This window comes from Muntiacus reevesi, chromosome 11 (assembly GCF_963930625.1).
Source record: "Muntiacus reevesi chromosome 11, mMunRee1.1, whole genome shotgun sequence".
Lineage (NCBI taxonomy): Eukaryota > Metazoa > Chordata > Mammalia > Artiodactyla > Cervidae > Muntiacus > Muntiacus reevesi.
In genome coordinates, this window is record NC_089259.1 from 10,369,993 (window position 1) to 10,383,368 (window position 13,376).

A 13,376-nucleotide genomic window follows, 5' to 3' on the forward strand; every position below is an offset into this window, starting at 1 on the left:
CCACCTGATGGGAAAACCTGACTCACTGGAAAAGATCCTGATGCTGGGAAAGACTGAAGGCAGGAGGAGAAGGGGAAGACAGAAGATGAGATGGTTGGATGGCATCACCGACACAATGGACATGAGTTTGAGCAAACTCTGGGAGATAGTGAAGGACAGGGAAGCCAGGCAGGCTGCAGTCCATGGTGTTGTAAAGATTCGGACACGACTTAGTGACTAAACAACAACAAAATGCAGTTGAAACCCGTGTTGTTTAAGGGTCAATTGTATACTCCACATAGGGAAGAATATACATAATGTAAAAGAATATATATGTACCACGCAGCTTAAATAGAATATTGCTGAAAGTCACTCAGTTGTGTCCGACTCTGCGACCCCACGGACTATACAGTCCATGGGGTTCTCCAGGCCAGCATACTGGAGTGGCCTGCCTTTCCCTTCTCCAGGGGTCTTCCCAACCCAGGGATCGGACCCAGGTCTCTCACACTGTAGTCAGATTCTTTACCAGCTGAGCCAAAAAGAAAATTTCTAAATGCCCTTTAAACCTCCCATTTGCCTCGTTACAAACCAGAAGCTATGTCATGCCTCCCAGAAGTAACCACTACCTAAAATTTTTAAATAACTGTTTCCTTGTATTTCTTTATATTTTAACATATATGTATAGATCCTTAAGACTTTTATGAAGCACTATAATGAGGAATCCCAGAAACTGGGGTTGACTGTTTGGGGACTAGAAACAGAAAGTCTATATAACAACTACAATTTCAAGTCCCCTCCCTCAATCTGTAGGAGGCAGGAGGTAGAGTCTTTAGAAAATGACATAAGGAAAGCTCCAGACTTGAGTCTTCAAAGGTACAAAGGGAGGCAAGTGTGAGGCACAAGACTGAAAAAGAGGATTAAGTAAAAGTTTGCTTATTGAATGAGGAGACCTTGACTTTACCGTCCTGTGTCCTGGGCGAGCCTTCTTAGGAGAAAACTACCCAAGAGAAAAAGTTCAACAAATGCTGACATTTCAGGGGCCCTAAAAAAAAGCTGATTCACTCCCCGACCGTTGAAACTTATTACTGGATAAGTGACACCCATGCACTGAGAGTTTTTTTTTTTTTTTTGCACTGAGAGTTTTTAAACCCTCACTCTTAAATGTATACACACAGCCAAGGAGGTGCTTTGTCCAACAGAAGGGAATATGAACACACCGGGGACTTTGAACCCATGACCCAGTGTCATCTTTTTTTTTTTTAGAAAATCTTTTATGTATTTACTTACTTAGGTATTTATCTGGCAGCTCTGGGTCTTACTTGCAGCGCGGGGGATCTTTCATCATGGCATGCAATATCTCTTTAGTTGTGACATGTGGGATCTAGTTCCCTGACTAGGGCTTGAACTCGGGCCCTCTGCAATGGGAGTGTGGAGTCTTAGCCACTGGACTACCAGGGAAGTCCCTCCAGTGTCATCTTTAAGGAGTTTGTACAAGAAGACAGACACTAACATAAAACTCTTTCTAAATGCTGAACAGTTTTATAACATGTGGAAAAAAGAGTTAAAAGTACAAAGGCAAAAGGACTAGCTTACCTGTGGGGATGTGGACAAGTCTGACAGCACTATCAGTTGTATTAACATGCTGCCCTCCTGCTCCTTTGGCTCGAAATGTGTCTATTCGCAAGTCCTTAGGGTCTACTTTCACATCTACCTAGAACCAGAAGTATAGCATGAGTAAATTCCATACTCAACAAATACTTAAATGTTAAACTGATCCCAAGGTCTTTCAAATAAACTGTATTGTTTTAAATCACAGCCATTTGACTAAGAGGTGAAATAACTCATAACAAAGAAAGAACCATAAACACCCTATTCCAACAGATGCTATTTTAAGCACCGATTTATGAGACCACTGAGTTATGTAATCTTTCAAAAGTTTTATGATCTATCATTCCACAAAGCTATATTAGATACAAATATAGTTTTTTAAAAAGGCAGAACATGAATAGACCTTTTTCCAAAGAAGACACTCAAGTGGCCAACAGGCACATGAAAAGATGCTCCACATCATTAATCATCAGAGAAACGCCAATCAAAACCACAGTGAGGTATCACCTTGCATCTGTCAGAATGGCTATCATCAGAAAGAATGGCTATCATCCAATGTCAGGGAGGATATGGAGAAAGGGAAACCCTTGTACACTGTTGGTGGGAATGTAAATTGGTGCATCACTGTGGAAAATAGCATGGAGGTTTCTCAAAAAACTAAAATTAGAACTAACATATCCAGCAATCCCACTCCTGGGTATGTATCTGAAAATAAAAATCTTAACTCAAAGAGATATATTCACCCCAATGTTCACAGCAATATTACTTATAACAGCCAAGATATGGAAGCAATGTTAAGTATCCATGAATGGATAAAGATGTGATACACACACACACACACACACACACACACACACTGGAATATTGCTCAGCCAGAAAAAATGAAATTTTGCGATTTGTAATAACATAAATGAACTTGGAGGGTACTGTGCTTAGTGAAATAAGCTGAACAGAGAAAGACAAATATGTATAGCATCACTTATATAGACAGTCTAAAAATTAAAACACACTAGTGAATATAACAAAAAAAGAAACGGACTCAAACTAGTGGTTACCAGTGAGGAGAGCAAAAGGGGGAGGAGAAGAATAGATGGATGTAGGGGAGTAAGAAGTACAGACTATTATGTATAAAATAAATGAACTATAAGGATATACTGTACAGCACAGGGAAGAAAGCCAATATTTTATGATAACTATAAATGGTGTATAATCTTTCAAAACAGTGAATCACTGTGTTGTACACCTGAAACATAATATTGTAAATCAACTATACTTCAATTTTTTCAAAAAGAAAAATAATAGTGATTATATCTTACTGAATTTAAAAAATAAATCTGTAAGTCTATAATGAAGTCACAAACATACAAAATTCAATATATGAGTTTATAATGAGGTAAAATAAAAATGGAAAGAGAAGAAAGGAGGAGAGAAGGTAGTGGGGAGGAAAGTTCTTCACAGTAAAGAATGCCAGTTAATACATGCAGAAGGAATGAGGAAATTAGAAAATCATCATTTTGAAGCACCAAACTAAATAACTAATTTAGGCAAAGATCACTACTGGATGTTAAAGACCATGGAAGACAAGTTGTTGGGAATAGGATATATTACTTATATTACTATATTATTATATTACTTAGATTATTCCCTTATTATAAAGAGAGAAATACACTTTCACAATCAGGATTTTTTTTGTGGTCACCAACTTCACTAAATGCTCAAAGTGATCCTCACTAAAAGTGGGGTAATCTGATATTCTGACTTGTGATGAGACACAACATGAATATAATGACACCTGTAAAGTATTCTTGCTCTAATGTATAACCTGAATAGAATGGAATATTTAAATACAACTTTTCATAGAATGCAGGAGATAAAGGAACAAGTTAAAGAGTGTTATAAGGAAACAGATGAATCCAGAATGTGGAACATTCTACAAGACAAAAGGTCTAGAAAAAAAAAAAGACAAAAGGTCTAGACTCTTCAAAATGTCAATGTCGTTTAAAAAAAAAAAAGGTTGGAAGACCGTACCAGGCATAAAGAGTTATAACAACAAACTGCAATAAGTGAAACTTGATAGAATCCTCGTTTAAGAAAATAGCTATAAAGATACTTTTTGATGACTGAGGAAACTATTAACTGGACTGAGTATTAATTGTGATATTGTGATTTATGGTAAGAAATATATATTGTTCAGCTCTCAGCAGAGAGTTCCTAAAACCCTTGGGTATTTTCCTAAGTGGTAAGAGTGACAAAGGTGTCTGTGTGATTCATAACAAGCCCCTTTGAACCACATTTGAAGGTGATATTTGGAAAACCATGGATAACCATAGAATGCGGACTGATCGCCAGCTCCACCCCAATCTCCAGGGAGGGGAGAAGGGCTGGAGGTTGAATTAGTCCCCAAAGTCTATTGATTTACCCAACCATGTCTATGTATGGAAGACTCCATAAAAGTCCCCCAAGCACAGGGTTCAGAGCTGCCAGGCTGATGAACACGTGAAGCTGCAGGCAGGGTGGCGAGCCTGGAAGGGCGTGGAAGCCCTACACCTCCTTGAGTTCTCTGAGTTTCTCCCACCTGGCCCTTCCTGAGTTATACTTTTTGTAATAAGGCAGTAGTCTCGTAAGTATGAGCTTCCCAGGTGGCTCAGTGGTAAAGAATCCGCCTGCCAATGCAGGAGATTAGAGTTCTATCCTTGGGTTGGGAAGATCCCCTGGAGGAAGGCGTGGCAACCCACACCAGTATTCTTGCTGGAGAATCCCACGGACAGAGGCCCGTGGGGTCACAGAGCGTCGGACAGACAGCCTGCACGCGCTAGTAGGGACACTGTTTTCCTGTGTTCTGTGAGCCCCTTAGTAAACTCCTCAGACTAAGGAGGGGCACGGGGCCCTCCGGACGCAGGAACACGGGAGACAGCCTGCTTTCACGCCTGGCTCTGACGTGGGGGGCGGCCGAGCCGCGGGGCTGAGTCCAGCTGTGGAAGCTGAGCCACTCGCCCAGGGAGACGGTGTCAGACGTGAGCTGGACTGTGGGTCGGTCGCTTGCTGTCCGCAGAGAATGGAGGGGCTGCTTCGTGGAGGGAAAGAGGTTCACAGGTTTGGGGTGCAGAAGCATTCGGTGAGTAGACAGAACGCAGAAGAGCTCTGCGTGGACAGTGACACCCCGGTGGACCTGCCCGGATAACGGTACGGGGTTCCTGCAGGGGGTACCTCATCTGGGTGGGGGAGGACGATCACCGACATCGTCCCCGTGTGAATCCGCTGCATCCGGGATGACAGGCCCACCTCCGGGATTCGCTGAACCCGGTGAATCCCACCTTCGTACTTCAAGTGCTTGTAGACGTTATCACCGGAAATTCGGGCCGCTGCGTGATGTAGCCCACCTATGAAAAAAAGTTCAGCGTAATAATAAATTCTACTTTGAAAGGGATCAGGACCTTAAATGGCCTTCATGAAAGGCCTCTGTGAGCACAGAGCCTCAGATGAGAACATAAAGTAGGTCCAAAAAGACGTTTTCCCAACATAAGTCTATTAATAAGTCTATTAAACATACCAAAAAGTTGTTTATGGTTATCTCTGGAGAACAGAACAACAGCATGTTTTTCATCTTAAGTTTTTTTGTTGCAAAGTTTTATATGATGAACAAATTTCACTTTCATAAAAATAGCATTAGAAAAAAAGAATACTGGGACATTTTCTGCATTGAATCTGTGTGATCTTAGGCTAATTTGGTGCCATATATAAGAGTGCTCAATAACACAGCAATTTGATAATGATGAATAATTCTGTAGGTCCTCCCAAGCTTTCAAGAATCTATTGAAATTTAATTCTTGCTTGTCTGTGAAGCGGGAAAATAAGCACAATGCCTAAGCTAGCTTCTTATTGAACATATTGTTTAAAAAAATCTTTTTATTGTAAAATAATACACAGACATAGAAAACCACATGAATCAAATGCATGGTTCAAGATTAAGAAAAAGAACTTTATCAGGCACCTGCAAAGCCCTCCTATAGATCTGCCTTTCCTACAATCCCCTCCCTTTCTCAGGTAACCAGTATTTTTTATTCCCTTCTCTACTATAATTTTATTACCTAATGTGCTGCCCTAAGCACTACAGTGTAGTCTTGTCCATTTAAAAAAAGTTGATACATCTTTCAAATCTCAGTCTATAAGTTCATCAACCATCTCAAGTTATCCATTGAGGAACCAGGGCTGTTGACATACAGAAATTTCCCACAGCTTGGTTTTGCTGACTGCATACTCTTGGCATGCTTCAATCACTTTTCTGCCCTCTATACTGGCTGCTACTGGGCAGCTGGATCCAGAAACTAGATTGAGCTCTTTGGCAAGACAACAGGAGACAGACAATGTCTGGCTGTCTCTTATGTTTTTATCAAACAATGTTTGATGCTTCATGTACCACAGAGGTTGTAGAAGGGTGACAGTCCAATTCTATGGGCTTCCGGCGTGGCTCAGCTGGTAAAGAATCCACCTGCAATGCAGGAGACCTGGGTTGGGAAGATCCCCTGGAGAAGGGAAAAGCTACCCACTCCAGTATTCTGGCCTGGAGAATTCCAGGGACTGTATAGTCCATGGCATCACAGAGTTGGACATGACTGAGTGACGTTAAAAAACAACAACAACCTAGATTCAGCCATTTCTCCAAGAAGCCCTGGTTCCTTTCAAAGGAAAATAATATTTCAATGTTTTCAATATTGGGGAACTAGGGATATTCACTAATACTGGGTTGGTCATTGTTTCCAGACCTTTTCAATGGACAGAGATAGGAAATACCTCATGAGTTTACAGAGATGTTGAGAAACAATTCCTTATCAGTTTCTTGCATTTCTGCACATCTTGTAAACAAGGAACTGCCTGCCCTTTGTTCCAGAATATGTTTTTAAGGCTATTTGTTTAGTGAACAGCTTTGGAGATACTGTCTCCCTCTAGAGCAAAGGACAAGTGCCTGCCAGTGTAGGAGACACGGATCCCATCCCCGGTCAGGAAGATCCCACAGGCCGCGGAGCAGCTAAGCCCGTGCGCCACAGCTACTGAGCCCACACACCGGAGAGCCCGAGCTCTGCAACAAGAGAAGCCACCGCAACTAGAGAGTAGCCCCTGCTCACCGCAACTAGAGAAAAAGCCCACATAGCCCACCCAGCTCAGCCAAGAAAAAGATTCCACCTTCCAATGCAGGGGACATGGGTTTGATCTCTGATCAGGGAACTAAGGTCCTACAGGCTCAGGGCAACTAAGCCTGTGTGCACGGCAATGGAGACTCAGCAAAATATAATAAAATAGAGAACCTATTTTATTGTCATTTTATGTCATCCGACCTTCCAGTTGCCTTTTGGGACGTGGAGCTCATGAAACCAGCACAAAAATGCTGATATTCTGGTTACTGCTACTACCATGAGTCATAAACCATCCTTTGTCTCTGACCCATGAAACTATGACTTGCTAAATTCCTGTCTTGCAAGTAGGATAAAATCTCAGACAACTTGTTCTGATAACTGATACTTCTAATATAAATTAAAGATCACAATGTCTTCTCTAATACTCCTGTATCACTTGCTTTCCATACTGAGAATCTTGGTTCCCAAAGACAGAGAGGATACCAGAATTAGAGTATCTCATAATTACTCTTCTACTTTATCCCATATTTCATAAACAACAGTCTCAGAATAACACTACTAGTTCTGCCACCAATACGATTACTAAAAACATTATAAAACTTTTTTGCATGTGCTCTTCCCATTCTGCTTCCCATTTTGCAAATGATTGTACTCTATACTGTCAGATTTAACAGTCCTTATATACTGTACTTTCTCCTCTTAGTCCTCAATTAGACCTAGTTTTATAGATAATCACGTATTTAATACTCCCCTTTAGGGAAAGTGAAAGTGTTAGTTGCTCAGTCCTATCTGACTCTGCAACTCCTGGACTGCAGTCTGCCAGGCTCCTCTGTCCATGGGATTCTCCCGGCAAGAATACTGGAGTGAGTTGCCATTTTCTACTCCAGGGGATCTTCCCAAACCAGGGATAGAACTCAGGTTTCCTGCATTGCAGGCAGATTCTTTACTGTCTGAGCCACCAGGAAAGCCTGGGAGAAAGATAAATTTCTGGCATGTACCGACTTTCTCAAGAGGACCCAGTCTTGCCTTTATTCAAGGGGTTTTAGGTCTACAAACTGGCTCAAGTCTGGGAACTGACTAAGGGGCCATGACTTCTGTTTTTATGACACAGGTTAGACTTTTGTTCACTTGACCTAGAACTTTTCTGCTCATACAGGTCAAATAAGAATTTAGTAGGCTTCCATTCTTTACTCCCAGGGACACATGTCAACCAGCCAATGCCCTGTCTGCATAAATCAGTCTATTCCGATTGCTCCTTTTACTCTGCTGTCCATTATGGTAGCCACGCCCACACTGCTTTTGGCCGCTGAGTGCCAACACTGCTACCTTGAGATCCAATTGCTCCAACTGCCCTTAGGTTTCCCAATTCATCTACTAGAGTTCCCACTGTAGGGTCTTGGCTGTAGATAAAAACTACCAGACAGCTCTTTAGTGATGCCAGGGCTTCCCTCATAAACTTATTTCTCAACAGTTGTGGTGAAAAGTATTACCTCTGGACACATTAAATTAACACATTAAATTAAAATTAACACATTATTTTTATTTAATTATTTTTTTATGCCTTGATGTGTGGCTTGCAGTATCTTAGTTTACCAACCAGAGATCGAACCCATGCCCTTGGCACTGGGAGCACAGCCTCTTAACCACTGGACTGCCAGGGAAGTCCCAACCACCACATTACTTTAATGACCTCTCCCTGAATTCAGCTGGTGAGCAGAAAATAACAAAACATAATTATAAACATTAATCGGTTGGGAGGGAAGAGAGAATATAATAAATTTCATTTGTGGTGTTGTTCAGTCACCAAGTCACGTCCGACTCTTTTGCGACCCCATGGACTGTAGCCTGCCAGGCTCCTCTGTCCATGGTGGGACTTCCCAGGCAAGAATACTGGAGTGGGTTGCCATTTCCTTCTCCAGGGGATCTTCCCGACCCAGGGATTGAATCCTGGGTTGGTAAGTGGATTCTTTACCACTGAGTCACTCAGGGAAGTCCCCCTTTAATTTGAAAGACATTTCTCAAGTCCCTAGAAATCAGGAATACAGAATGACAGTGATAGACCTACACTACATGTCAAGAGTCATCACCCTGCACTGCTTCTACAAAGACTAATCTTGTAATCATGTAGTATTGACTACTTATGTAATGGTTGAGGATTTTCCCTATCTGTCCCAAGATCACAAAACTAAAAGACTTGGAAGTCATTTGATATATGAATTTTTACATTTAAGTGTGTTTTCCCCAATCTTAGCTTCTAGTGCTATGTGAATCTCTGTGAGTTCCCTATATTTCAATTAAACATTAAGTATGTACATATACACATGTATATATTCTGTGCCAAGTCTCTTCAGTCGTGTCCAACTCTTTGCGATCCTATGGATGGTAGCCAACCAGGCTCCCCTGTCCACGGGAGTCTCCTGGCAAGAATACTGGAATGGGTTGCCATGTTCTCCTCCAGGGGATCTTCCTGACCCAGGGATCGAGCCTGAATCTCTAAAGTCTCCTGTATTGGCAAGCAGGCTCTTTACCACTAGCACCACCTGGGAAGCCCCATACATATGCTTTAACATACATATTTTGTAAGATAGATACTTTTTCCCCTGTCTCTATTTTAGTCTTTCTCTATCCATATCTTTGTCTTCTCCTCATTACAGTAAATAAATAAATTATACTTTATAATTTTAATGGATAAAGGTTTATTCTTAGGTTTTAATTTTAAAGGTATATGAGTAGAGTATTACATTTTTTTTCTTTTTTTTTGGTGGCGGGTGACATGGGTCTTAGTTCCCCCACTAGGGATCGAACCCAGGCCCACAGCAATGAAAGCAGAGAGTCCTAACCACTGGACTGCCATGGAATTCCCCAAATGTTTTTGTTTCTGATAAAAGGAGTTTTACCTTTTTTTTCTCTTCTATTTTGTATACATTAATCTGTTTCTTTTTTAAAGATGTATTTATTTTATTTATGGCGGTGCTGGCTCTTTGCTGCAGGGCCCAGGCCTCCGGTTGCAGGGAGCAGGGGCTACTCTGGCTGCGGCGCTTGGGCCTCTGACTGCTGTGCAGGCGGGCTCTAGGCACGCCGGCCTCAGCAGCTGCGGCTGGTGGGCTCACGCGCACAGGCCCGGTACTTGTGGTACACGGGCTCAGCTGCTCCGTGGTACATGGGATCTTCCCGGACCAGGTACTGAAACCACGTCTTTACCACTGAGCCACCAGGGAAGTTCAACTTTGGACTTTTAAAATTGTCTTTTATTTTATTTTGCTAGGGAGTCAGTGTATCTAAAAAAAAAGACTTCCCAACCATTGTTGGTCTGCTCTGTGTCCCTGGAGCAGAATCTCTCCTCCCGATCTCAAGTGCATGTCCCTTTCATTGCTGAAAGTTGAATTCAAAATACACATCTCAGAGATGACACTCTTTCTTTTCTAAGGCTGTTTCTGATTACATTCTTGACACTCTCTCCTCTCCTGCGTCCACAATGTATACTGTCCTCATCCTTTTTCCTGCTTACCTGACTCCTTTTTCTCTTTTGTCAGCTAGTCTGTTTTCTAAATGTGGCCATTCTCCATGGTTTGGCGCCCGCTCTATGGACTCTCCCTCAGTTATTCTCTCTCAGCATCAGACATCATCTCTGCTCTGTGCTGTGCTTGGTCGCTCAGTCGTGTCCGACGTTTTCTGACCCCATGGCCTGTAGCCCACCAGGTTCCTCTGTCCGTAGGCATTCTCCAGGCAAGAATCCTGGAGTGGGTTGCCAGGTCCTCCTCCAGGGGATCTTTCCAACACAGGAATCGAACCAGGGTCTCCTGCATTGCAGGTGGATTCTTTACCAGCTGAGCAACCAAGGAAGCCCCCATCTCTGTTCTAACAGCTATCAAATATCTCTCCTCAGCTCTATTCCCTCACCAAAGCTCTGGTTACCCAGCTTCCGCACTTACTGGATATTTCTAAAGGGATGTTCTCTATAACAACACACACAATCATGCAAAAATCACTTTCACTGTTCTTCCCAAGTGGAGTCTGCCTTCCAATTTCTATTTCATTTGGCATGAATGAATATTGCAATCGTCTCAGCTAGAAAGATTAGGTCCCTATGGCTCATTTCCTTTGTGTCAGAATAAACTAATGGGATGTAGTGTGGAATTAAATCTAACCCCAGGACTGCCATTACTTATTGTGTGATCTTGGATTAGTTACTTACTCTCTGAGCCTAGATTTTCATCTGTGAAATAGGATTAACAATACCCATCTCACAGGGTTTTAAGGATCAAATGACCCACACTGCATGCCGTACACAGTTGGCAAGCAGTAGCTTCTCTCATCAGTCACCAGACTTTGCCCATTCTTCCGCTGAAGGTCTCTCGTATGTCTACTCCCAATTCTAACTCTTAGTCACACCTAGTTACTCTAACAACCTCTCAGCCACCTGCCTTAAATCTAGCCTCTTCAACCCATCTTTCACACTGCTGTCAAAATAATCTTAAAACTAAGTTGGTTACCAACAGGGAAAGAGGGGCAGAGATTTAGAAGATCTGGATTAACATATATACACTACTGTACATAAAATGGGCTTCCCTTGTGACTCAGCTGGTAAAGAATCCGCCTACCATGCAGGAAACCTGGGTTTGACCCCTGGGTTGGGAAGACCCCCTGGAGAAGGGAAAGGCTACCCAGCCCAGTATTCTGGCCTGGAGAATTCCATGGACTGTATAGTCCATGAGGTCGCAAAGAGTCAGACACATCTGAGTGACTTTCACCTCACGTACATAAAAGAAGACCAACAAGGACCTATGGTATAGCACAGAGAATTATATGTGTGTGTGTGTGTGTGTGTGTGTGTGTATGAATCACTGTGACATATATCAAAAATTTAAAAAATATTATAAACCAACTATACTTCAATAAAAAAGAAAAAATAATCTTCTTACAATATATATTATCAAATGATATTCTTATTAACAAAATGTTCAACAGCCCCCTGATAATCAAGGCCTGTTCAGCTTTCATGTCTGCTGCAAATCTACTCTTTCAAACCTATTTCCTCTCACTTCTCATCACAAATATCCCGATTAACTGGCTTCCCCACCTCTATACACACAGCAAGATGTTCCCCACCATCATGCCGTTGCTCGGATTACTCCTTCCCTCTGCTCTCCTGGTCTTCCCCTTTCCTGACCACTGGCTGGACTCCAAATATGTACCGAGCACACACTTCCTATGCCCGCCACTGGTTTTCATTTCCCTGGATTGTGTCACTATGTGAGTCTTCTTTCTCCACTTTGATCACTTGTGGGTTATTACTCATGGGCCCCTGTCTACTATGGTGTATCTTGGTGTAACCAAGCAGATTAAAAACTTCCAGATGGATTAAAAGAATGGAACAAAAGACAATTATCAGCAGTTCTAATTTAACGTACTTGAGTATTTAAAGCTTTAAAGACTTGCACTAGTTTCTTATTGTTTATGTTGTCTAAGTTTTTATCAGTCCAGCTTGAGTGGGAGCATCTTGAAACTAAAGATAAATGACTAACTTTTTCTGCATTCCCATAAACATCTAACACATTACAAGTACTTTAGAGTAAAAAGTTTAATACATCTTGGCTCTGAATAACAGAACAATGATTTCCCAGGCCAGGCATTTATCAACCCTCCACAGGGAAAGTTTTTCTAATTCACATATTCCTTCCTAAGAGGATGCTTCTCTCTTTCCCATTCTCTTCTTCTATAGTAAGAATTCTTCTGTAGTAAGCCACTGTAATTGAAGAGTCCATGTCACAATATTTAATAGATGTAGACCACATGTTTTAAAAAACAGGACAACATGGTTCTCATCAAAAGCAGAGAAAAAATAACTTTCAGCATTGTCTATGGACAAAATCCTCAAACACACCTACCATAATCAGCTGGTGTATAATTCAGAAGCTCAAATCTCCAGTGTTTGTAGCTTGAATAATTCTGGTACATATCAAATATTTCTCGGGTAAATTGTTGGCAGATATCACCTAAAAGAAAATTTTAAAATATTCAGTCAGTATACACTTTCCAAAGAAGACATACAGATGGACAATAGGCACATGAAAAGATGCTCAACATCACTAATTATTAGAGAAATGCAAATTAAAACTGCAAAGTAGCTATCGATTCACACTGGTCAGATGGCCACCATTAAAAAGTCTATGAATAACAAATGCTGGAGAAGGTGTGGAGAGAAAGGAACCCACCAACAATGCTGGTGTACACTGCTACAGTGTACATGAATGTAAACTGGTACAGTCACTATGGAAAATAGTATGGAGGTTCCTTAAAAAACTAAAAATAGAGTTGCCATATGACTCAGCAATCCTATTCCTGGGCATATATCTGGAGAAAACTCTAATATGAAAAGGCACATGCACCCCAGTGTTCATTGCAGCATAATTTACAATAGTCAAGACATGGAAACAGCGTAAATGTCCACCGACTGATGAAGAGATAAAGAAGGTCTGGTATACATATACAGTGGAATACTACTCAGCCATAGAAAAGAACAAAGTAATGCCGTCTGTACAGCAATATGAATGGACCTAGAGATTATCTTACAAAGTGAAGGAAGTCAGAAAAGAAAGACAAATATCAAATGATATCGCTTCTATGTGAAATCTAAAATACGACTCAAATGAACTG

The 13,376-nt window shown here is 41.5% G+C and overlaps 1 protein-coding gene across 3 annotated transcripts in view; it reads right to left on the reverse strand.

Moving 5' to 3' along the window:
- Positions 1-13,376, reverse strand: part of MTRF1 (mitochondrial translation release factor 1) — a 53,253-nt gene that overhangs the window by 13,454 nt on the left and 26,423 nt on the right. For all 3 annotated transcript variants that reach the window (XM_065902313.1, XM_065902312.1, XM_065902314.1), the window contains exons 5-7: positions 12,608-12,715; positions 4,795-4,967; positions 1,573-1,690 (exon numbers count right to left, since the gene is read on the reverse strand). In XM_065902313.1, the coding sequence (XP_065758385.1) occupies positions 1,573-1,690; positions 4,795-4,967; positions 12,608-12,715 (399 nt within the window). The remainder of the gene's footprint in view (positions 1-1,572; positions 1,691-4,794; positions 4,968-12,607; positions 12,716-13,376) is intronic.